Consider the following 24,918-nt stretch of genomic DNA (forward strand, 5'->3'; position numbering starts at 1 on the left):
GCTCCTCCCTTTTCCTGTCAAAGTCATCGAGAAGATCGTCAACAAACAGCTTGTCGCCTTCCTTGAGATGAACGGATCCCTCGACCCCTCGCAGTCAGGTTTCAGAGCCAACCACAGCACCGAGACTGCCCTCATCGCAGCCACCGACGACATCCGAGCCCTGCTCGACAACGGGGAAACAGCGGCACTCATCCTCCTGGACCTCTCCGCAGCATTCGACACTGTCTGCCACCGCACCCTAGTCCAACGCCTCGACAACACCGGCATCCAAGAGATGGCACTGAAGTGGATCATCTCATTCCTCGCCGGAAGAACACAGAGAGTCCGCCTCCCCCCGTTTCGATCCGAGGCCACCGAAGTCATCTGTGGCGTCCCGCAAGGATCATCACTCGGCCCCACCCTCTTCAACGTCTACATGAGGCCTCTAGCTGCCATCGCACGCCAACACAACCTCAACATCATCTCCTACGCCGACACCCAGCAGATCCTCTCCCTCACCAGAGACCCCGACACCGCCAGAACCAGCCTACACGAAGGGATGAAAGACGTCGCCGAGTGGATGAAGAACAGCCACCTGAAACTGAACTCAGACAAGATGGAAGTCCTCATCCTGGGACCATCACCCTCTGCCTGGGATGACTCCTGGTGGCCCCCAGCCCTGGGCACCGCCCCCAAGCCAACAGACCACGCACAGAACCTGGGCTTCATCCTGGGCTCCTCCCTCTCGATGACCAGACAAGTCAACGCCGTATCCTCATCATGCTTTCACACCCTTCGCATGCTTCGCAAGATCTTCCGATGGATTCCGACCGAAACCAGGAAGACGGTCAGCCAGGCCCTCGTCACCAGCCGACTGGACTACGGAAACACCCTCTACGCCGGAACCACAGCCAAACTACAGAAAAGACTCCAGCGCATCCAGAACGCCTCCGCCCGACTCATTCTGGACATCCCCCAACGCAGACACATCTCCGGCCACCTGAGGGACCTGCACTGGCTCCCCGTCGACAAGAGGATCCCGTTCAGGCTCCTCACCCATGCATACAAGTCTCTCCACGACCTGGGCCCCAAGTACCTCAACGACCGCCTGACCTTCTACACGCCCACCCGCCAGCTACGGTCTACCAGCCTCGCCCTCGCAACCGTACCACGCATCCAAAGAGCCACCGCTGGAGGCAGATCCTTCTACCTGGCGGCCAAGACATGGAACTCCCTCCCCATCCACCTCTGGCTGACCCAGGACCACCTCGCCTTTAGGAGACAACTCAAGACCTGGCTGTTTGAGCAGTAGCGGACTCCTTCCCCCAAGCGTCTTGAGACCCTTCCGGGTGAGTAGCCCGCTATACAAATGTTGTGATTGATTGATTGATCTAAACATTTTAGAGACCAAAAGCCAAGACATTTATAGGGGGCAATAACTGCCACTTTCAACAAGGCCTTTACTGTCTTTGGGGATGAGGGATTCAATCATCTTGTCTGAGATTTGCTCAAGAGTGTCCATCAATTCGGCCCCCTTATAAGCAGGATACAGCATTGGTGCAAGAAGTGAGACCCAAGCTTTATAAAACTCTCTGGGAAATTCATCTTCCTCTGGAGATGTACAGAAGGGATGCTCTTTAATGGCCTCCATTATCTCTTACAAGATAATTACTCTCTCAAGAAGCAACCTCATCTCCAGTGATAAGGAGGGGATATTGAGTGGTCGCAACAAATATTCCTTATCTGGCAAAGTATTTTACTAATAAAAGCCGCATAGTTTCTCATAAAATAATGCAAAGGTCTCAGCTATGTCCAGGGAGTGCAAGTCAACAGTCCTTGTTACGGATTACTTATATGGCCACCTGGGATTCACTCTTACATAAATGCAGAATCCCTTCAGTGGTAACTGGGATTTATTCAGTTCATCAACAATTCCATCCAGTCCGTTCTTAGTTAGGCATCACTGGCCTGGTCTGTCAGAGGTTTACCGTTCCCATGGTGAAGGGTATCACAGGTCTGGAGTCCCAGTAGAGGACCCCAGTGAATACATTATTGATGAAATGCTGTATCCATAGTGTCCGAGTTGAGAAATTCCCAAAAGTTCTCTAGTTTGTCCTGGGCCCTAGGCACTAAGGCCTTCCCAACCAGCACTATGACCACATTCACTGGCTCTAGAAAACAGTATTTTATGTCCCATTTTCTGAGATGTAGTCTGAGTAGTCAGCTGAAATAGAGGTAGTCCAGAATTCAAAAGGGAAAGGGCTGTTATTTCTCTTTGCTAGCTGAAGAATCATCATTGAATGTTGGTGGCATGAAACAAGGGCAATGATGGGGCATAGTTAGTTGGAGGCTTTCGTAAGCCTGGCATGGATTCTGTGTTTATTTTGGAATTCCAAGACATTCTGGAATCTGATATTCAAAAGGCATGGGAAAAGCTGATCAGATTATCCTTCTCAACCTTTTCTGACACTACATACATTCGAATATTATCTCGGCTAGTACAGAATTCCAGGACAATGAGTTTTCCTTTCATATGCCAGATGTTTTGATCCCAGTCAGTTTCCTTATCCAGTCGTTCTTCAACATCTACGAGTTTTTGTTCAAAAGAATCTAATCATGCATTGAAGGTGGAGATGTCCACTCTTGTGAACATCATTTGACTGGCATCTCCATGACTTTATGTTCCATGTAGGTAAATGCTGACCTGATCGACAAGATCTCAAGGGCAACCTCAGACATCTTTTGTGAGCTTGCTTGTGGCTTTTGTTTGTTATCCAAGAGCACTTCAGTGAAAAGCAGCTGACAGACGGAGAAAGTAAAAGACATAGGAAGTGTCCAGATGAAGGTATCCAGCATATTGGAGCCCTTACCAGCCATATTTAAGGACTAATACAACAGTTTGTAGTGGTAGGAGAGGCCTTTGAGTTACAGCATCCGGCCTGACAGCATCAGTGACATCAGTGTCCGGTGAGTGAAAGGTTGTATGTTGCAGCTATGTTTCATAGGACAGCTGTCTCACAACAGTCTCCATCAATACCATAGGGCAACCCCGGTCCAACACACAACATAAGTGTAGCGTTCTGCAATCGTATTATAGTACATAAGCGGAGAGCATATACCTTAGTGAAATGGCAGAAAGACTGTGCAGCTCAAACATTCAAAAAGTAAAGCAGGATCATAGCCAGTGGCAATCTCTCAAGAATAAGGAGCAGTCACAGAGGGAATGAATCACAAGTTCCGGTGCTGTCAACAGGTAAGATGCTGTGCTGGGCCACCTTGAGAATGCAAAATATTACTCTCTGAGACAGAGTGGCTATGCAGGCAAGTGGGAAATAAATGTTCTAAGCGAATAGAGTGTACAGCGACTTGAATCCTGTCAGGCTCACACCCTCAAAGGTTGACATCTAGCATGCTCCCTTCTCTACTGTTTCGGTGCCACTTCCTCACCTACAATCTGTATGGTGGCCACTGTAGAGCCCACTTCTTCTTGGTGGTCAGGAGCGGTCGCTGCAGTTCAGCGATCTCTGCCAGTCTTGATTGCCAGTATTAGCCTCCTTTGCAGGGCACTTTCTTCAGTCTCAGAATGCAGGCCATCGTCTGAGCATGTCCACGTAGGACAGATGCTGCGCTTTGGTGGGCAGGCCCCAGTACCCGAATGAATGTACTGGTTTTTGCTCACAGCAGAGGGGGCTCTCCAGATTTTCCGAACACCCAGGTAGACATCTACTAGCTTCAAGATCAAATGCAGATAAACCATCACTTCCCATGGGTTAATCCTCAGTTTCACAGGTCTGCAACCCCCAGTGATTTGCAGTAAAAGTGTAGGAAAGGGCTCAGCCCACAGAGCACTCTCACAAGTGGTCATCGTCATTGCAGCCAAGCTCCGTCTCTAAAATTCAATTTCTATTATGCCCTTTATTCCTACTCTTATTAGTGTAATTCTGCATACACCGACTATTGGAAATGTTCCCTTTCTTCAGGGTCACCCTAAATGGGTGCCTTTTTATATTAAACCCGTTTTTGTTGGGCATACAACTTCACACATTTTACCAGTGCCAACGTGCTTGTGCTCCCCCTTTTAAACATGGTAAGCTTGGCCTACCCTAAATGACACATTTAATTTACTGGTAAGTCCCTAGTATTTGGTACTAAATGAACCTGGGAACTGTAAATAAAATCCTATAAGTGGGCCGCAGCACTCATTGTGCGCCCCCCTAAAGAAGCCCTGTAAACATGGCTCCAGGCCTGCCCTTGTAGCCTGTGGGTGCAGTTTTAAACGGCCATTTCTATTGGGCAAACTAAACCTTTTCCCAGGCGTAAACCTTCCTTTTTAATGCTTAGAAGTCACTCCCAAGGTAGGCCCTAAATGCCCAGATGGCAGTGTGAATGATATTTAAAAATTAGGCCATGTAGAATTAAAGTTTACTTGTCCTGGCAGTAAAAAACCTCCAAAGTCGTTTTTCATTTTTGCAAGGCTGGTTCTCCAACAAAAAAACACTGGGTCACATTATAATGATGTCAAATACTTAACTTCTGTTTGGGAGCATCACATGATTAAATCACTCACTTGAATTTTAATTTAAAACTCAAATTAATGGTAAATTCAGATTTTATATTACTATTTTGGAACTGGCACTTTTAGAAATTTTAAAAGACAACAAGGTGATGGATGGAATGTATGAATTAATCTCAGCCACTGGCAATGGCCTAGGCTGCATTACGATCCATCATTTTACACCCACCATACCACCTCAGTTTGGACCCAGCCATTTGCAAATCAGTCTAGACTCCGTTTCTCATTGGAACAGTACAGTTCGAACTGCCAGGCCAGGTCCTACTTAAACGAGAACACAGGAAACCTAGGTCCAGTTTTACACTCCTCAGCCAGGTTGGCGAAGTAAGCCCAGGCTCCACGCCTGGAGAGACTTGACACACTGCGGGTGTCGAATGCAAAAAGCAACGAGGTGATGGTGGAATGCTTAAAATAATCTTAGCCACCGGCAATCCCTTGGGCCGCATCCCAATACATCGTTTTACGCCCTCCAAGCCCCGTCAGTTTGGACCCAGCCATAAGCAAATCTATCTTGACCCTATTCCTCATGGGAACAGTTCAGCCCGAACTGTTTGGCCAGGTCCTCCCTGAATCGGAACACAAGCCACCAAGGAACAGTTTAGCCCTAGTAAGGGCTCTTCAGCCAGGTGTAGCTTGGTTCCAGTGGCACAGTGGGCCCGGGGCCCATGTCTTGGCATACCCAGTGAACTTAAGGTATCAAATGCAAAAAAACAACAAGGGTGAAACAGGGCCTGGATTGCTTTGTGTTCTGGTTCAGGAAGGATCTGGCTTTGCAGTTCGGACTGGATTGTTCAGATTGGAGCAGGGTCAAGAGTAATTTGCATATAGCTAGGTCCAAACTGAGGTGAGATGGTGTGCAAAATAAAGATGGATTGGGATGCGGCCCGACTAATTACCAGTGGCTGACAGTAATTCAAGCATTCCATTCATCACTTTTTTGTATACTTTAGTGTGTCATCTTAAATAGGGCCAGCATGCCCAGTTGTTGGTCCCATACACACTGTGTCACTGGAACCAAGCTAATGAGCCAATAACCAAGGCAAAACTGGTTCTTGGTTGCTTGTGTTACGGTTCCAAGATGATCTGGCTTTGCAGTTCAGGCTGTACTGTTCCAATTGGAGCAAGGTCAAAACTGGTTTGTTTATAGCTGGGTCAAATGGAGGTGGCATGCAGGGCCGGTCTCGCCATAGCGGCCACCAGGTGTTTCCCCGGAGTGCCTTAAGGGTGGTGGCTGGTTTTGGACCATGGGTGGAGTTTTTGTTACTGGGGGCCGGTTTTGCAGCTGTGCAAAAAAGTGTTCATTTTCTGAACAGGTGTCATAGGGGGCTGTACCCAGCCCCTTCCTGACTTCAAAGGAGGCCTAGCCTGTCACTGGCAGATGCAGCTCACACCTGGGCCTGCATGACCTTTGTCTTTCTAGTTAGGCTTCCACCAAACCAAGTGGGGTTAGAGGAACTGACTATCATTACGTTGGGTCACCCCTAAAGCTGTGCTAAAGTCAGATTTTTAATTACTATTTTAGAAATGGCTTTTTAATAAAATTGTAATTTTCCTGCCTAAGCGAAATGTGCCTTTATGCCAGTGTCCAGTATCACGTGACCCTGATCACTTTCTTGGAGTGTTATGTGTATTTCTCCCAGACAGTGAACAAAGGGTTATGGGTGTGGGGAGGGGTATTCCTCTCCTAAACAGGTTGCCTGGGGGGCTGCAAAAAGCCCCTTCCCGCCTTCAAAGGAGGCCTACCTGTCACTGGCAGATGCAGCAAACACCTGGGTCTGCCTGCCTTTGTTTTTCTAGTCAGGATGCCACCAAACCCAGTGAGGTTAGAAGAACTGACTAGAACTGCTTTAGAGGTGACTCATCTTAACTTCCACCCATCAGATGGCATGGGGCATAAAAGTGAACCCCACAGACCTACTCTCATAACACCCCTGGGCTTGTGAAGATCAGAAGAAGGATGACATTGCTGTCTGAATCCTTAAGGAAGACTGTACCTGCCTGCTTTAACAGAGGACCCCAGAAGTGACTCCAAGGGTGAGTTGCCGGACCTCCCAACAGGCCCACAAGCTTCCAGAGGCCTTTCCTGCAACTGCAGCTGACAGGTTTCAACTGCGGCTGGCCTTTACTGGAGTGCGCTTTGATCCCGGATTGCTGTCCCCAAGGTTTTGGATCCTTGGTTGGTGTTAAAGTGAACTTCACCTAATGATTTTGGAATCCTAGGACTTAGAAACATTTTGTTAACTTTTCTCTCTGAGAACTGACAGGGAAGTGGGACCAACCAGCCGATCGGATGAAGGTGCATCTTCACTGGACCAAAGATTCAGGTTGTCTAAGCTCCAAAAAAGAGATTAAGTCCGAAGCTAGCAATCTTCAACAGAAGAAGCCACAAAAACTATCCAGCCGGCGAGTGACCTACTCTGGGCGCAAAATTCTAACTTCTTCCACTTGGAGTTTTCAGCTACTGTGAATAATACACTGTATGTTTTTTCTAAATAAAATCAAAGCAAAGCCAAAAGTCAGCAACTTGACTGAGACCTCGTAGAGTGGCCATTCAATGATGTGGAGCCCTCTTTCGCCACAGCCTGATGCCTTGCCCTGCTTAGGATTTTTGACTTCCATTCCAAATATATTTTCACCAAGATGAACCTAACCCTGGTATTCATCCCACACCCCATTGCCGGCGGTCTTGACTTTTGACTTTGTCCCGCAGTTGGTGCTTAACTCTATTTGGTGCTATTTTGAACCTTAAAGTTAAAAAACTTATAACCCCGGTTCTACTTATTGGATTTCTGTCATTTTTATGTAATTTTATTTATTAGAATTTCTGTTTGAGTACTTCACCTAATCACCTTTCTAGTACCTGCATACATACAGAACACCAACATGCCCATGAAACGCACATAAATACAGAGCACGGGAGGGGAATACAAATTCATATATTTTGGCCAAACTGTTAAGTCACAAAAGAGTGTATATTTAGCCTGATGAACTGCAGAGTCTCGAGGCGATGTGAGGAAGTGACCTGCTGTCCTCCATTGGTCATTTATTGACATCTGCTTCTTGCCAGGATAAAACTTATAAAAAAGAATCTTCAAAAGTTAGGCATTTGGAGCAGGGTGAGCTTGTTTGCTGAAGATAGCCTCTATTTATCCAAGCTCCAGGTTGAAGATTGCTGCTCAGCACACAATTAAAAGTGTGGGACGAAGTTGCCATTGATTATCCTGTGATTGGCACATTGCATCAGGATCCAATTGGGGCAACTCTCTGCGGCTCGAAGCTAGTTCAAGCAAAGAAAAACTGTTGGTAATGGTACGTGGTCAGTTCTCACTCTATTGTAGTGGTGATGGACGTTCTTTGAGTAAAATGGTGTGTCATTGAAACAATTTATACAAACGGCTGCAGTGCTATCAGTCATCAGCAGCCACTGTAATTTTCTGATATTAGAGATGTAGAAATTGTTCCAAATTATTTTCTGAACAACAGACAGAAGCCAAGATCCATGTGGTGCCACATAAAACATTGCATCGGTCATGGGATTAATTGAGATTGCTGCCACATGTATCTTCAGTCAGTCAGAGTTAACTTTATTCGGTTGATTAAAACCATTAAAGTACAGATAACAAAACAGGACAGATCAAATCTACAAACATAAAATACATAAATGTAGAATCAGTTAAGTTCCTCCATCTTGTGACTGTATGACAGATATTAGATTTTTTAAAAAGAATAAGACAATTATTACTCTTCGTAGAATCTTGCTCTACTCAGGGTCATTGTCTAAAATGGGTTAAAATACACTTCATAGGGTTACACGACACTTCATGCGAAGAAAAGGACACCCCAAAAACCCATAGCGGTAGGGAATAAAAATGCAACCCACCAACACATAAAAATTAGGCCTGGGAGTTAAATAAATGAGATAAAATTAGCCCATCGTGCTCTTATCCAGTGTCACATATAAGAAGACATTTTAAATAACATGGTTCAAAACAGGGTCCACAGAGTGGTTCAATGATAACCTATTCCTATACCTGATTGCTCCTGTTAGAAAACGTGCTACCCCGAAACAGACCATAGGTGACGCTAGCATTTGCAAGTATGCCAGCGCCGGCCTAACTTGTTCAAAGTTACAGCCTCTAAGTAGAGGAATAATACATTTTCTGCGAAGTGAATTATAATATGCACAGAAAAATATTATATGAAGGGTGTTCTGGTCAGAGAAGTTATCACAGGGGCAATGATGTAATGTTCCCTCTTTGAAATACCCTTTGGGAAACGCTAGGAGCCAGAGAACCATATTATGCCTAAATCTTATTAGAACAAACAGATTATATGGTTTGTTTATATAGGTTAAGTATGGTTGGAAATGCCTACCCTGGCTCAGTGTGACAAAACTTCTCACCGTGGGTTTTTCAATTCATTCTCCTCCCTTAGTGACATACGTCTAACTAAGAACTGCTGCTTGAGGTCCCTTAAGGCTGGATTGCCAAATGCTATAGGTCTCAAGAATAAATCGGAGCAGGCAAGGGTTTCCATCTGGTCCTTAATGTATCTAATCCATGGGATATCTAACACCTTATCTTTGGTTAAGATTTGGTGTGGGTTGTGCCCAAATTTTCAGCCAACACAATTAAGGGGCAACCACAATCTGGTCGGAAATAAAACTTACTCCTAGCTCCTCAGGCATGTTAAAAATTGGTGTGGAAGCCGGGACCGACAGCACTCTACGCAAAAAAAAGAGTTTTCGGCCCCCTGAATTTCTCTGGCATCTGTGTATACCCAGATATCGCTCCCGTATGTCGCCATAGGGAGACACTTGGCGTTGTAAATCTTCATAAGCGCAGGGAGTGGTTTTGATCCAATTCTTTTTGCAAAGTCTAAAATAGCTCCCGAAGCTCTGGATAATACATTCTTTTTGTGTGTACGCTGCGTGCACCATGTGCGCCGGTCATCAAAAAGACCCTTTAAGTATGGAAACGCAGGGATTTTTACTAATTCTAGATCCTTGAAATAGAATTTGACCTTCATGGCCCTCCTTAAACCTATGGACATAGCATGTGACTTTTTAAAGTTGGTGATTAAGTCCAAGGACTCCATAAAATCTATAAAACAATTTAAAAGCGTTTGCAGCCCCCTTGCAGTCCTTGCCACCAACACCGCATCGGCATACAAAAGTGCGGGAATCAATTTGGTGCCAGCTCTAGGGATATCTTTACAGCAAGTAATCAGGGTGTCCCCTAACTTGTTAATATAGAGTGTGAACAGCAAAGGGGTCAAGATGCCCCCCACCCATACCCCTCTTTTAACTGGCCAAGAATCAGTTAAGGTACCATCTTCGTTAAAGTGCACTGCCGCTGTTGTGTTTTCGTGAAGGTCCGCCAGAAAAGAAATCAAGTCAGCATCTAACCCTATGTCTTGGAGGGTCGCCCAGAGTTTTGATCTGTTAAGAAGGTCGAAAGCCGACGTTAGGTCCATAAAGGCAAGATAGAGAACCAAGTGAAGATTAAGGCATTGGCCCAGCGTACCTTTCCCTATACTTGCTTGATCCAGCCACTCTGTTAGGCGTGCAAGGACGACTTTCCCCAAGATTTTGGCCGCGGAGTCCAGGAGTGAAATGGGCCAATAACAGGCCGGATCGTCTCTAGCTCTCTTCTTGAAGATTGGGATAATAACCGCCTGGCCCAAGACAGGGGAAAATCAGATATGGTGGCTGAATTAAAAACGTGGGTTAAAATCTTGGCCCATAACTTAGGATCTGCTTTATAAAGATCAGCCGGTACTCAGTCTGGGCCTGCGGCTTCCCCCCTGAAGTTGATGTAATAGCCTTAGTTACTTGATCCATAGTGAAGACTAAGGGATGTGATACACGATCACTTCCTACTGTCCCTGCTGCAGTTCCGGTGAGCACATCACTATACACTTTCCCAAAGTGTTACACTACCTCTCAGCAGGAACTAAACAGTCTTTACTGGAGTTTGGCGATTCATCAAACATTGGGCTATTTTCAACAGACCAGAATCTAGTACTATTGGCCAGAACACTGGCCTGACTGAGCTCCTCCCACGCCATCTCCCTTAGTTGCCTTTTCCGCCTTTCCACTGCAAGTTTGTATGCCCTCCTTGCATTCTTAACCCGTAAGGCTACCCTGGGTTTTTGCTTGAGTTCCTGCATGAGTTCCTTATGGGTACTCATACAGGTTTCATCAAACCATTTTTAAAATTTTGAGGACTTTGGTCTGCGGGATACAGTTAGGTTTGAAGCAACCTGCTTTGTGATTCGGTCAAAGGCATTAAGGACTGTTAGTGGATGGGAATCCTGATCTGAGCAAATCCCAAACTCCTGTGCACAATTAGTGATTAGATTGTCAATAAAGCTGTCAGAGGTGATCACGTCCCACCTTATTCTGTGCGCTTGTTCTGTGGGTGCAATATTAGCATTGGTGAGTTGGGTCATGGATCTTCCTTTGTTTACAGCACAAATATTAAGGTCCAGTATCAACGGGTTGTGATCATTAAAACAATTATTTGTTGCACTTATGACAACAATGAAGAGGAGACCAAAATATAGCCAATTATACTTTGCCGGCCATGACCAACATATGTAGGTACAGGAGGCATCCTATCCGACTATGCAGGGCAGATCAGGTTATGGGTCGATAAAAAACTTTCTAAAAAGGTGCCGGTAGAGGTGTGTACAAAATAAGTTAACCCCTGGGGGCCATACTCCTCTTCCACCCTTACTAAACAATTGGTAGGGCAAACGTGAATATTAAAATCTCCCAGGACTAATATATTATAATGAGTTTCAGTGCTGTCAGCATAATTATCCAAAAAGGCAGTAGGAGCTCTCAGGTGCTCTAGCTCATCACTTCTAGTGAACAAGTTATACAAATTTACCACTAGAAGAGTTGGCAGATTCTTCCCTGTCAGTTCCACTGCCAAAATATTGGGGGAACATAATTCAATCAACTTAGCTTTGTATACCAACTTAAAGTTGATCAGCAGTAGTAACCCCCTCTTGCTCTACCCATCCTGGATGGCATAGCACATTTACAAAAATATATAAACCCATCCAGATAATAGGTTTCGTTAGCCTCCCAGGTTTCCTGAAGGGCTATGATATAGTATGTAGCAAGGAAAAGTTCCCCCCTTTTAGCCCTTGGACCAGTGATATTCCATGATAAACCTGTCATACTGCCTCCATCAGTTAATGTCAAGGTAGAGCTAGAATTTGCTATACCAGGTTGAAGAGGCTGGTGGTTCAAAGGAGGCGATGTAATCGAGTTTGGTGGACTGACCGTGGAAGCATGTGTTTCATCATCCAGGGTTTCCACCAGATTGTCTAATGCCGCTGATGCTATACTGCAAACGGGCAGTCAGTCTTGGGCATCTAGTCCCGAGAGAACCTGGAACCTATTTGACAAAGAGTTGGAGGGAACTATCCGCGTCAAAGTACTCGGTGGGGGCTTGTAAAAATATCCAAGCTACAAGGCCCGGATGGAGGTGGCAAACATGGGGCACGGATCCTGCGCCTTTAAGATCATCTGGACATTCGACGGATTTCAAAAATTAATAACCACACAATCCCCCTCGATATTCTTTAGTGACTGTCCCACCCACCCAACTCTGTGCACAATAAGGATGTTATTGCTCATGGGTACGCTAATAGCCTTTATGTCTGGATAGCCAATCTACGGTTTTATTACGCAGTTGGGTCCAAGATTCAGTTTGGTTTGGTCTGATCTGAGCGGGGGAGCACCAGCCAGAACCAAGACATAAGGACATGCGGCCGGGGGCAAATCTAAGACATCCCCAGAGGGCTTAGTGGTCACAACATTCAGCACAATGGGACCATCTCCTCTATGGTGATTACTGTGTTTTGTAGTGGGCTTGGCCGGATCAAAAGATAATGGTCCCAGAGGACCCACAGGCTTGGGCAGGATCTGTTCAGCTGGGCAAGAGGGATTCACCATGTCACCTACCCCCTGGCCTCCCGGACTCAACTGTGCGATATTCCCCCCTGAGCCAGATGTCAAGCATGAAGGACGGGACGTAACAAAGCACGCTTTACCGGTAAGCTCCTTGCCTACCCCATGGGCCACTCCCCTGTTGTACTCCCCCCACACAGCCAATAGTCTCCAGCAGCAACGGGGTTGCGGGTGCTTTAACTCCCCCTCGTGTTGCACAGTGACACCTGCATACCTCCGGATTAACTGGGAAATTGTTTGATTTTAAAAGATATGACATTTTTTCTTCAATCGCCCTTAATTTACTTAAAAAAGGCACTAGGAGAACAGATATTAAAGTCTCCAAGCGTTTCCACTGCTCGGGGTCGCCTCCGTGATCCACCATAGTGTGGGGGTTGAGGTTTAAAATAAGAGGCGTGCCACCATTAAGTTTCGGGGAGAGACTCTCACATGTCCCTAAAGGTTGATTTTTTAGCTTAGCTTTGGCCTTGTTCCTTGTTGCCACACCTCCCCTTGTACTTTTTGCAGGCGGTTCTCCGTTCCCTCCCTCACCATTAGCTCCCAGCCTGAGTTTGGAAGAGCATGCCACACTTTCCCTTACCCTAGCGACTAGTGGCAGGGTCGCCTTGGGCTACACGGGACGGGGTTGAAGTATTAACTAGGGATAAGACAGGGGATGAGGGCAAGCCAGATTTCTCCTTGGATGAGATAGCCAGCGAGTCCCTAGGTAAGCACAGCTTTGGACTTTGGATAAGTTCCGCAATGCCCAAGTGGTCCGCCTCCAGAGCCCCTAGTTTAAAAGTTAGGCCATCAACTGGTCCCCCAGCCGGGCTGGCAGCAAGTACATTTAATTTAGGCAGTACATGACTTGCGGGGCACCCGCGGGAGATTTGGTCAGAGTTATAGCCCCCAGGGATGATCTTTTTTGCCCTGCATACGTCCCCAATGAGAGCCTTTTTTTTGTGATCTGTATTTCATGAGTTAAAACAGATTCCCCCCTTGATAAAAACGCATACAGTGTTCCCACTACCCCCCCCCCCCCCACCCCCCCCCCACCCTCAGACCAGTAGCCTTACGTTAAGAGGTCATAATCAGTGCCTCAATATATAATACCACCTTCTCGCCCTGGCAGATAAGTAAGGTAAAATATAACATAAAAACAAAAAATAACCTTACAGTTAGATCAGAGTCCAGGGCCTACACAGCGAAGGAGGGTGGCTCAGCCCAGCCTCCTCCAGACTCGGACGGACTCAGATGGGCCCGCCCGTGGTCCAGGCTTCGTGCGTACTGCGGCCGCGTGCGCCCGCGCAGTGGTGGGAGACTGCGCTATAAGCACGTTGGCCATGCCTCCCCCTCACTCGCGGCAGCTGCGGGCTGAAGCAGTGCACTCTGGGAGTTGTGGTCCTCCCCAGAGTGTGCGGAGCAAAGTAGGCAGCGCTGTAGTAGCCCCTGGGACCCTCGTCCCACCATGGATTTGGAAGATAGCAGATGCGGCGTTGCGGGCGGACAAAAAAAACAGGACACAGCAAGCAGGCAGGTAACAAGATCCCCCCTACATGCATCCTATTTCCCATCCCTGATCTTATTCCATTAAGCAGTGTACCCCATGGGAGTTCCTCTGTGCCTTAAGAGTTTTCAGGCTCCCAGGTCTTCTCCCGGCTACAACAGTGCAATCCCTAATTTACCTACAGGGTAGCATAGAATGTTACTAAACTGCCACAGTTTAATATTATTATCTTAAAAAAATAATGGAAAATAATCAAAGTTAGCTTCTTGGTGGAACCTGTGCTGCTGAAAAGGACAGGGTGAGCATTTCTTAGGCTGCATAGCCACCGCTGTCACATATGTCCAAAATGAGCAACTCCAGTATGGGATTGTCCACAACATGCTACAGGTCACCCCAGGTTCCCTAACTTCCACTCTACTAAAGGAGTTTCTCTCGCCAAAAGCCCCATCAGTTCCAACTACGACTCCAAACACTGCCCACTTGACTGAGCTTCTCACACTAAACTCCACTTTTCTTAGGGATATCCGAACATGTGGCTAACTGGCTCAAAAAGAAAACCGAGCCAGGAAGGTGGGAGTGACAGTCAACCCAATGTCAGTTAATACTGCTGGTAAGAGCCACACAATAAAGCAGCTCCTACTCAAACGAGTAATACTGGTCGAGAAATAGCACAATTCCTACAACAATTTTTAGGGGACTTCATCATTCCCCAACATGTTCCTCCCAACGTGGAATATCCTATACCTTTCCACCCATTCTTAACACTCAGGCCGGTCTGCATGTTGGGGCTCTGATCCCTGACGATCTAATCATAACTCTGAGATCTATCATTTCCTCTCAATGTTCTGTTCCACTTGATTGAGTACATTCGTTTTCATATTTCATTTTCGTTATCCGCACCAGTCACTTAAATTGGCATAATCCCCCCCCCCATTCAATTTTAAGGGGCACTTTCGTGTCCAGTTTAAAATGTTTTTGTTTGATATTTCCATTCCAAGAAACAACCATACTCACCACAGCGCAGCCAGTCATTCCCAATAAACAATCAAAAGCCGCGTCACACACACGCCATAACCTAGCACAATCACTCACATCAGCACCGCCACCACACACCCTCACACATACACGCTCCAGCTTAAACTCCTTCTCCGAACAATACACTGGATTTTCTTTTCCTAAATAAAATGCGGCTCCTCACAAAATATATTGTTAAGGCGAGCGAGTGATCGAGTTTGCTCTACTTAAGTCACTGTAGACAGGAAGAGCATTTAAAACATACCGAGGAGAATAGGGAATGTATTTAGGCTTCATGCTGTTGAAAGCACACAAGAGCTTCTGTGCTGCCCTCTGCTGTTGTATTTCCTAAAAGAGAAACAGGGTGTTAAGCAAATCAACTATAGGAACGCATGAAACTTTAAAAGCAAAAGAACTCAATAACCTACTACAAAGCAACAGTTGTATTTTCATGTCCCGTTTGTGTCTGTTTTAATTAGTCACTAACCCATCTATAAGATAGAGTCAAAGCCTAGCTTAAGAGAAAACTCAGAAACATTTCAGTATTTTTCAGTTTCGGAGTGAAAAAGAAAAGTGTGCGAGCTGTAACTTTGGGCGTGGTCAGTGAGTATCAGGTAGGAAGCATGGCTCCAAACAACACAATGTACAAGAACTATTTTGTTGACCTTTCACTGCAGGTAACATTATTTGTTCCACTTAAGCACTGAACTGATACTCAAACAATGCACTGGTGTAGAATAAGAATATGTAGAAATATGCAGGAAGCTTGCAATTTGTAATCACCGGTCACAGAACATTCTACACTAGCTGTACATTTATTCAAGTGTATCATCTTGCTGGGACTACAACATGTGACATAGTAGTTTCAAAGACATTTCTGCCGAAAGGTGCAATCACCCCCAGAACCTTCTGAATGGATTAGAATAATTCGCATAGAGCATACACACAGATGTCTACAGTAGGTGCCCGGGAATACGATCTGTTACCTGCAGACTACCCTTGGATCACTGCAGATTACTGCTGCCTGGAAATTGTGACTCGGGCCATATTTCTACTACCTTAGCTTAATCAGCAACAAACTGCATTTTGTAGCAGGTAAAGCAGTACTACAGTAGTACTACTCACATACTACAAAATACAAACCAATGACAGACCTCCTTCTCTCCTATCTTTTCTCTGCGGAAATACCCGTTAAGGTGGCGGAGATCTCTGCCCAGATAGGTATATGTTTTAGAAGTAAATGTCATATGGATATGGGGGAGCAACTAAACAATGGAGAATACTTACTATTAAATGGGAGGAATTTAGTGAAATTTAATTGGGACTATGGGAGGGACATGCAGAAACAAACACGCAACCACAAAAGAAGCCTATTGCTATTGGCAAACTACACTTCTAAAGTTGATATAGCCTTAAAGGTCTCACAACAGGCTCAAATGTCAAAAAAGGCTCAAATGTACTCCATCCCAACTTTGGAATAAGTCAATATTTTTCTGGTCCCTAGTTTTCCTGTTTTTTTTTAACATCTGTGCATGTTACACCTGCTAAACAGGAGTAAGATGCCTGGGATCCCCATTTAAGCATGTTTAAATTGGCCTACCCCAATTGACATATTTAACTTGCCTATAAGCCCCTAGTGTATGGTATAGGAAATATGCCAGAGCCTAGAAGCTAAATGCATCCTGTGGACTACAGAATCTATGGTGCTATCCATAGAGTTGGTCAGTGAAGAATGGCTTCATATTACCATGCGTAGCCTTACTGTGGCAGCCTAAAACCTTACTGCCAAACCTATCAAAATAGCTTTATTGACAGGTGGGAAAAACTCCTTTTATATATCACTAGCTTACCCGTCACGTGTTGCTGCGATCTCAGAAGAAAGGAAATTCAAGGAAACTCGTTATGATAACATTAAATTTACATTGTGTCATTGTTATTGAAACTAAGTATGGGCGAACTTTGCAGATCTGCGGTCCGCGAATTCGCGCAAAAACGCAAAAAAGTCTGTGAATTAGCGGATTTTCCCGCGATTTCCATCTACTCAACTGGAGTACTTTCTACTGGCTAATCCAGTAAGTGCTACCTGGTTGGGTAAATGATAGTGCTTTTCCTACACTGCAGCTGCATAGGGCCAGAAGATTTGTCTCCACTGACCATGTGTGCCTGTAACTTTGCCACAGCACCAAAAGGTGCCGATGTCCCTTGAGTGAGCTGTCCATCATAGTTGGGAAAGGGCGGGAAGACGTTTGATACCGTTAGTGTGTGGTGCGGGGCTTCTATGCGTGTTGACATGCCTCTTGTGTATAAAGGGTCAGAGAGCGAGCAGGGCAGCAGGTGAGGAGAAAGCAGCCTCCTGGTCAAAGGAACGGGGATTGCGCTCGAGAAACTCAGGGATGCAAAGACCTCCCTCGGGCATTACAGCTAATTTTCGACGGCAGAAAAGGGGTTAAAGCACACTTGCCCAGCCTCGACCGTGCTCACTAATGTTTTGGGCTGATTAAAACGTTACTGAATTTGAGCTTCAACTCGGGCACCTGCTTTATTTATATCTGTAAGTGCTTCCTGTTGAGGTTAAATTTTTGGCCCACAGGAAGCACTTCCAGAGTTAAGGCAGGTTGAAGCTAACTTTGTAACCATTTTAGAATGGCGCCAGCAAGCACTCTGGCAGCTTGCCGGCGCCATTCTAAAATGGTTACAAAGTTAGCTTCAACTCGAGCACCTGCCTTAACTGTGCTTCCTGTGGGCCAAAAAAACATCCGCCCGCACGCAAATTCGCGAATTTTTCGGCAATTTCACGAGATTCGCGGATCGCGAAATTGCTGAAAATTCGCAAATTTCACGAGCACAGCGGATTTTGTGCCCATACTTAATTGAAACTTATTCATTTTATTTTTTAAAACATTTTTAAGTGTGGCTTGAGCAGTGCGTCCTCGATTGGCTTCCAATCTTGATTCTGGTTGCTCTCCTGTTTCATTCGAGCGGGCTTGAGCAGTGCGTAATCGATCGTTTTCCAATCTTGATTCTCGTTGCTCTCCTGTTTCATTCGAGCGGGCTTGAGCAGTGCGTAATCGATCTGTTTCCAATCTTGATTCTCGTTGCTTGTTCGTTTGAGAAGAACGGGCTTGAGCAGTGCGTACTCGAACGCCTTCCAATCTTGATTCTCGTTGCTCGTTCGTTTGAGAATTATGGTCTTGAGCAGTTTGTATTCAAACAGCTTCTAATCTTGCTTCCCATTGCTCGTCTGTTTCTGAAGCTCGTAATGCCTTTTTCTTTCGTGCTTCTGATGTAGATTAACCAATCGATTTCCGTTTGGGGGTCATTACTGTCAACGATGCTCGCAAAGTCTCTGTCTATTTCAGTATTCGAAAGATTATGAGGGCCCTGAGAGGCCGATTTAAAAAAAAATAATTTTGACAGAAACCTTCGCCGGAGTGTACTCAACAACTTCCCAAAGTTTCATGGCGATCGGATGAATGGTGTAGTAATGCATAAAGGACAAACAGACAGAAAGACATATTTTAGTTTTTATATATATATAGATTAAGTAATCACTAAGTACACCTCGTTGTCCACAAGGTAGGGATCGACATGTGAAAAAAATGTAAGTTAATATGTTCCTACAGTGTCTAGCCCACAAAAGCTATTTTCTTTGATAGGGCTGTAGCTGGATCCTACATGGTATCAGAGTACTGATTATAAAATGTAATATGTAATGTCTGACAGGTAACAGCTTAAGTAGTCATTCAAATACTACATTTTATATTTAGCAAAAGTCCAATTCATTGGTGAAATTAGTTTTGTAATAAATATTTAGGGAAAATAACATTTAGAAAGTTACCTTAGCGCTGCCTGAAGCTTTTGGACACTGATATGCATTTGCCTACCAGTAGCTACCCAGCAAGTGCTTGTCTCTAATGAGGTGTGAAAACTACTCCCAGAGAGGTACAATGACTTCGGTCTGATGACATGATGGGTGGGTGTGTGCCACTATCAGACCAGGAAGGACAGGTGGGGCGGACCTAGGAACCGAGGTGAGGCCTACCCATTCATAGTTTAGTGTAAGGAGTGACTTGAAGAAGGGAAAGCTTATTTTCTCAAGGCCCACGCTAGCAGACTGGCTCTGAAACCTGTGGGAGAGAAGCTAACCCTAGGACTGGTTTGGAGTGGACTTTGGTGAGGGAACTGCTCACTTTCCTGGCCACAACTCTGGAGGGCACAAGAGCTCTGTAGAATGGAGTAAGAGTTACCTATCTTGGATTGTAGGAGTGAGGGGCACTGTAAGATTGTCTTCAGTAGGGCAAACAGGAACTGCTAGAAATGTGGCTAGAACTGCCCCTGGGAACATTTACCCCACTGGTTAGGAAGGAGCCAGGGGCACCCTCCTCAGAACATTTGCTGGAACTGCAGAAGATGAGAAGTAAACTGGACCTGCTGTCTGTGACTTGTGAAGAGCCCCGAAGGATCTCCTCTTATAACCAAGCCAAAGAAGTAGACACCAAGAGTCAGTTTGCTGACCTTCTTTGTGGCAATATGGACACGACAAGCTGCAAGAGGCGTTTTTTTCTGAAGTGACCAGTTGACCAGCATGAACTTGAACCTGGACTGGACTTTGCAAGTAGCCTCTGCTCAGGTGAGCCCTGCCCCTAAATGCTGTTTTCGATGTCCTGTGAGCCTTAGAAGTGTCCCAGAGGAGCTGCTCCACAAACCCTGCAATGACAACATATTTGGACTTCCAAGACCACCGGAGCATTCAGAGGGTCCGTGCAAAAAAGGGGTTAGATATTGATGCACCTTCCTCCGCTTCAGGCTTGTCCTGCTGTAAGGTCTGGAGCTCCATCAAACGCCAGAAGGTAATTTTTGACCGGGATGAACATGCTTGGAGTACCCGGCCAGTTTTCTATTGCTCAAGGATCGCTATTTCTACCTAAAACCTAATAAATGTATATTGAATATGCTACTTACCAGTATGCATCTGTTCTTGGCATGTAGGGCTGCTGACATTCATATCTGTGCATAGATCGCCGCCTAGTGTTGAGTCCGGATGATCGCACATTGTTGTCCTGGAAGAGTCTTCGAAGTATCACGAGATAGGTGGCTCCTCCCCTGGACTACAGTGCGCATGGGCATCGACTCCATCCTCAGATTGTTTCTAGCCATTGTGGCCAAGATGGTGTGAAACTAAGTGAATGATGACCATGCCAGAAGTATGTGTGAATTCTGCAGCCGCTATAGGCGCCGGGGAGGAGGGCTGGCGATATGAATGTCAGCAGCCCTACATGCCAAGAACAGATGCATACTTGTAAGTAGCATATTCGGTTCGAGGCATGTGGGCTGCTGAATTCATATCTGTGCATAGAATACATAGCAGTCCCTCCATAAACGGCGGCGCCCGTGCCAGCTGCAGCAGTTTGGAAAAGTGTTTTTTAGAACAGCCTGCCCTACAGCTGCCTGCTGTTTAGAGTGCACATCAACACAGTAATGTTTTGTAAATGTGTGTGTGGTAGACCATGTGGCTGCTCTACATATGTCTTCCAAAGGAATATTTCCAAGGAAAGCCATGGAGGCCCCCAACTTTCGGGTGGAGTGGGACCGTGGTGGAATGGTGAGAGTGTGTTTGGCTTTCTGATAGCAGATCTGTATACATTTAACGATCCACCTAGCTATACCAGCCTTGGAAATGGGGTTACCTTTGTATTGTGGTGCAAAGGCAACAAATAGTTGTTTAGTCTTCCTAAAATCTTTGGTCCTATCAATGTAGTACATTAGGGCCCTTTTGACGTCAAGTGTGTTGAGCATTCTCTCCGCAAGAGACTCTAGATTTTGGAAGAACACAGGTAGTTAGTTCTATAGTTTGGTTGATATGGAACTGAGACACTACCTTAGGAAGGAATTTAGGGTTAGTGCGAAGCACCACCCTGTTAGAATGAATTTGAATAAATGGCTCTTGGATAGTTAGTGCCTGCAGTTCACTAACTCGTCGTAGCGACGTAATCGCTATAAGGAAAGCCACTTTTCATGTCAAGAATTGAATCTCGCAGGAATGCAGTGGTTCAAAAGGGGGACCCATCAGCCTGGTGAGGACCACATTGAGGTTTCACTCTGGAGCTGGTGGCGTCCGCGGAGGAATGACTTGTTTGAGTCCTTCCAGAAAGGCTTTAATGGCAGGCACCCTGAAAAGTGAGAGGTGTTGTCTGTTTTGGAGATAAGCAGCCATTGCGGATAAATGTATACGAATGGAAGCATAGGCCAGATTACATTTGTACAGATGTAAGAGATAACAAATGATGTTTTGAATAGATGCATCTAGCGGGTTAATGTTGTGGTCTGCACAATAAATGACAAACTGCTTCCACTTCGCCGCATAGCATGCGCTGGTGGTGGGCTTCCTTGCCTCCTGGATGATGTCCATACAGTCAGGAGGTAAGTTGAGGTAGCCAAACTCTAAGACTTCAGGAGCCAGATCGCCAGGTTGAGATGTTGCGTATCTGGATGCTGAATGTCGCCATGGCTCTGCGTCAAAAGCCTGGGTGTGAGGCGCAGCCTTTGATGCGGTAACACGGACAGTTCCAGAAACGTGGTGTACCATGGTTGGCGAGCCCACGTCGGAGCAACCAGGATGAGAGTCATCGAGTGCTGCTTCAGCTTGCGTGCCACCAGCGGTATTAGAGGTGCTGGGGGAAAAGCGTACGCAAATTTGCCTGACCAGTTCATCCATATCGCATTGCCTTGCGACTGTGGGTGTGGAAACCTAGCGGCAAAGCTTCGGCATTTTGCGTTCTCCTTTGTGGCGAACAGGTCTATCTCTGGATGACCCCACCTTTGGAAGTACGGGTGGAGTACTGATGGATGTATCTCCCACTCGTGCATTTGGTGGCTGTACCTGCTGAGCAGGTCCGCCATCTGATTGTCCTTGCCTGGGAGGTGTTCTGCCATGAGGAAGATGTTTCTCTGAATGGCCCACTTCCACATGCTCTGAGCCAGATGAGAACTGTGGAGAGTGTGTCCCTCCCTGCTTCTGAATGTAGTACATGGCTGTCATGTTGTCCGTCCGGATAAACACGACCTAGATGTACTTTGAAGGCTTTCAGTGCCAGGAATATCACCATCAGTTCTAGAACATTGATGTGCATCTGCCTTTGCTGTGGTGTCCATAGTCCCTGCACAGTGTAGTGGAGTACATGAGCTCCCCATCCCTGGAGAGAAGCGTCCGTCGTCAGGATGATCTGTGGCACAGGCTCTAGGAACGGTCGTCCCTTGCAAAGGTTTCATGGATCCCACCAATGCAGAGAGTTGTATGCCCGACCGCTCACCAACACTAGGTCCTTCAACTGCCCGTGAGCCTGAGTCCACTGACGTGCTAAGCACTCCTGAAGCGGACGCACATATAGTCTCGCGTGCGGGACTATGGAGATGCAGGAGGCCATCATGCCTATCAACTGCATGAACACTCGTGCTGGAAGCGAGTGTTGAGGTCTGAATTTTTGTATCAGCGATTGAATGCTGTTGACCCTCACTGAATTCGGCTGTGCTGTGGCTGCCAGAGTGTTTATTGTCGCACCCAGATACTGCCGTATGTGGGCGGGTTACAGGTGGGACTTTGGGTAATTCAATGAGAATCCTAGATCGTGAAGAAGGTGAATGGTGTGGGACATGTGGGCGGCACACTGCTGGGCCGACTTTGCCTGGATGAGCCAGTCGTCCAGATAAGGGTAGACGTGAATGTTTTGTCTCCTTAGGTGTGCAGCCACCGTCGCCAGGCACTTCGTAAACACCCTGGGTGCCGTGGTGACCCCAAAAGGGAGAACCTTGAACTGGTAGTGTTGCTTGTGGATGGTGAACCGGAGGTATTTTTTGTGTGACGGGTGTAGCGGAATATGAAAATACGCATCCTTCAGATCTAAAGTTGCGAGAAAATCCCCCTGATTGAGCAACGGTAGGACTTGCTGCAGGGTCAGCATGTGAAAGTGCTCCGATAGGATGTACTGATTGAGGGGTCTGAGGTCCAGTATGGGTCTGAGGGACCCGTCCTTTTTTGGTATTCAAAAGTACAGTGAGTAAACTCCTGTGCCTCTTTCTTTCACAGGCACGAGCTCGATTGCCCCTTTTTGCAGCATGACGAGGACTTCCTGCTGCAATAAGTGCAAATGCTCGGCGGACATAGGACGGTGTCTTGGGGGTATGTTGGGTGGAGTGGATGTTAACTCAAGACAATAACCGTACTGTATAAGATGTGTGACCCACCTGTCTGTGGTGATGGACTTCCAGACTGGCAGGAACTGTTGAAGTCTCCCCCCGACAGGTGTTGCGTGGTCGGGGGGCAGTGACAAGGCGTCACTGTTTGGTAGTGGCGGAGGATCTGGAGTTGTGGTTTCCACGACCTCTGCCTTTGGCGCTGTTTCCACGGTATCCACCTCGACTCTGTTTGGTGTATGTGGTCTGCGTGTTGCCTTTATAGTACTTTGTGGTTTGGGAGAGCTGGCCTCTGGAAACACCTCTAGTGCTTGAGCGACGAAAAGAACCACCCCTGAACTGCTGGGACTGCAGAGCCCCCATGGACTTAGCAGTTTCAGTGTCCTTTTTGATTTTCTCCAAGGTGGTGTCCACCTCTTGGCCAAATAGATGATCAGGGTTTACTGTCTGATTGAGAATGGTGGTCTGTATCTCCGGCTTGAATCCTGAGATTCTGAGCCAGGCATGTCGTCTCAGCATGACACTAGTGTTGATAGCTCTAGCCACGGTGTCAGCAGCGTCCAGTGCACATTTAATAGAAGCATTTGATATCAGCTTCCCCTCTTGGATGAGCATCTCAGCTGCCTCTTTGTATTCGTCTGGCAGATGCTGTAACAGGGTCTCCAGTGTGTCGTAATATGCCCTGTCATATCTTGCTAGAAGTGCTTGTGTATTTGAAATGCACCAGATATTAGCCGCTTGAGCTGCCACCCTTTTCCCTGATGCCTCAAACACCTTAGATTCCTTATCTGGGGGAGGAGCATCACCCGTTGTTTGTGAATTAGCCCTCTTCCAGGCATTAGAAACAACAAGAGAGTATAAAGGCAACTGTCCCTTGATGTAAGTAGGGTCACCAGGTGCCGGTTTATACTTCTTCTCAATTCTAGGGATTATTACCCTGGCTCTCGTAGGCTCTTTAAAGATCTCCCCAGCATGTTTCAAGACACCCTTCAACATAGGCAGAGTCTTTACAGTCCTCTCTGAGACGGAAAAGGTGTCAAAAAGAAAGTCCACTTCAATGGGGTCTGCATGGAGCTGGACGTCATGATTCTTTGCCGCCCTTTCAATGAGGGCATTAAACGCAGCTGAATCCTCTGTAGGCGACGTTTTCACAGCATACATCTGAGTGTCTGGGGTAGAGTGAGGATCACCTGGATCAGCAGCAGCTGCCCAGGGTTCATTGGTATCATCTGGCTCAGTGTAGACAGGATAGCTGTACTCATCATCATCACCTTCCCCAGTGTCCACATCTGAATAAGTGGGTGAGACATCATGGCCATGTGGAGAAATTGGTTCCACAAGAACAGGGGTCGAAGTGGAATCCTTTTTCCTCTTCAGTGGAATTTTATAGGACTCCATTGGCTGTTCCGGGGCAATTTTCCGCTTATGAAGGGAAAGCCTGCCTGTTTCGGCATCGATAAAATGTTCTTGTTGTTCTTCCAACGAAGATTGACGATGCTTTAAGGCCGGGACCACCGTTGTCGACTTCGGCACCGAGGGTACCTTCTCGGGCACGTTTGTGACCATCCTAGGGGCGAAAGCCTTTGGCGCCACTTTCGGCGGCAACGTGAAGTGAATTGGCGTCAACGCCTTCTGAGGTTTCTCGACAGGCTTAGAAGGTGGAGGATCTTTTGGCCCAACACTTGAGCC

At 46.4% G+C, this 24,918-nt stretch overlaps 1 protein-coding gene across 1 annotated transcript in view; it reads right to left on the bottom strand.

Annotated features, from left to right (window-relative positions):
• LOC147733673 (transient receptor potential cation channel subfamily M member 7-like) overlaps positions 1-24,918 on the bottom strand; it is a 1,613,265-nt gene that overhangs the window by 135,053 nt on the left and 1,453,294 nt on the right. Inside the window, exon 35 of the mRNA XM_086958251.1 lies at positions 15,305-15,387. Coding sequence (XP_086814377.1) covers positions 15,305-15,387 — 83 coding nt within the window. The remainder of the gene's footprint in view (positions 1-15,304; positions 15,388-24,918) is intronic.

Source organism: Lissotriton vulgaris, chromosome 2_1, assembly GCF_964263255.1.
Source record: "Lissotriton vulgaris chromosome 2_1, aLisVul1.2, whole genome shotgun sequence".
NCBI classification, from domain to species: Eukaryota; Metazoa; Chordata; class Amphibia; order Caudata; family Salamandridae; genus Lissotriton; species Lissotriton vulgaris.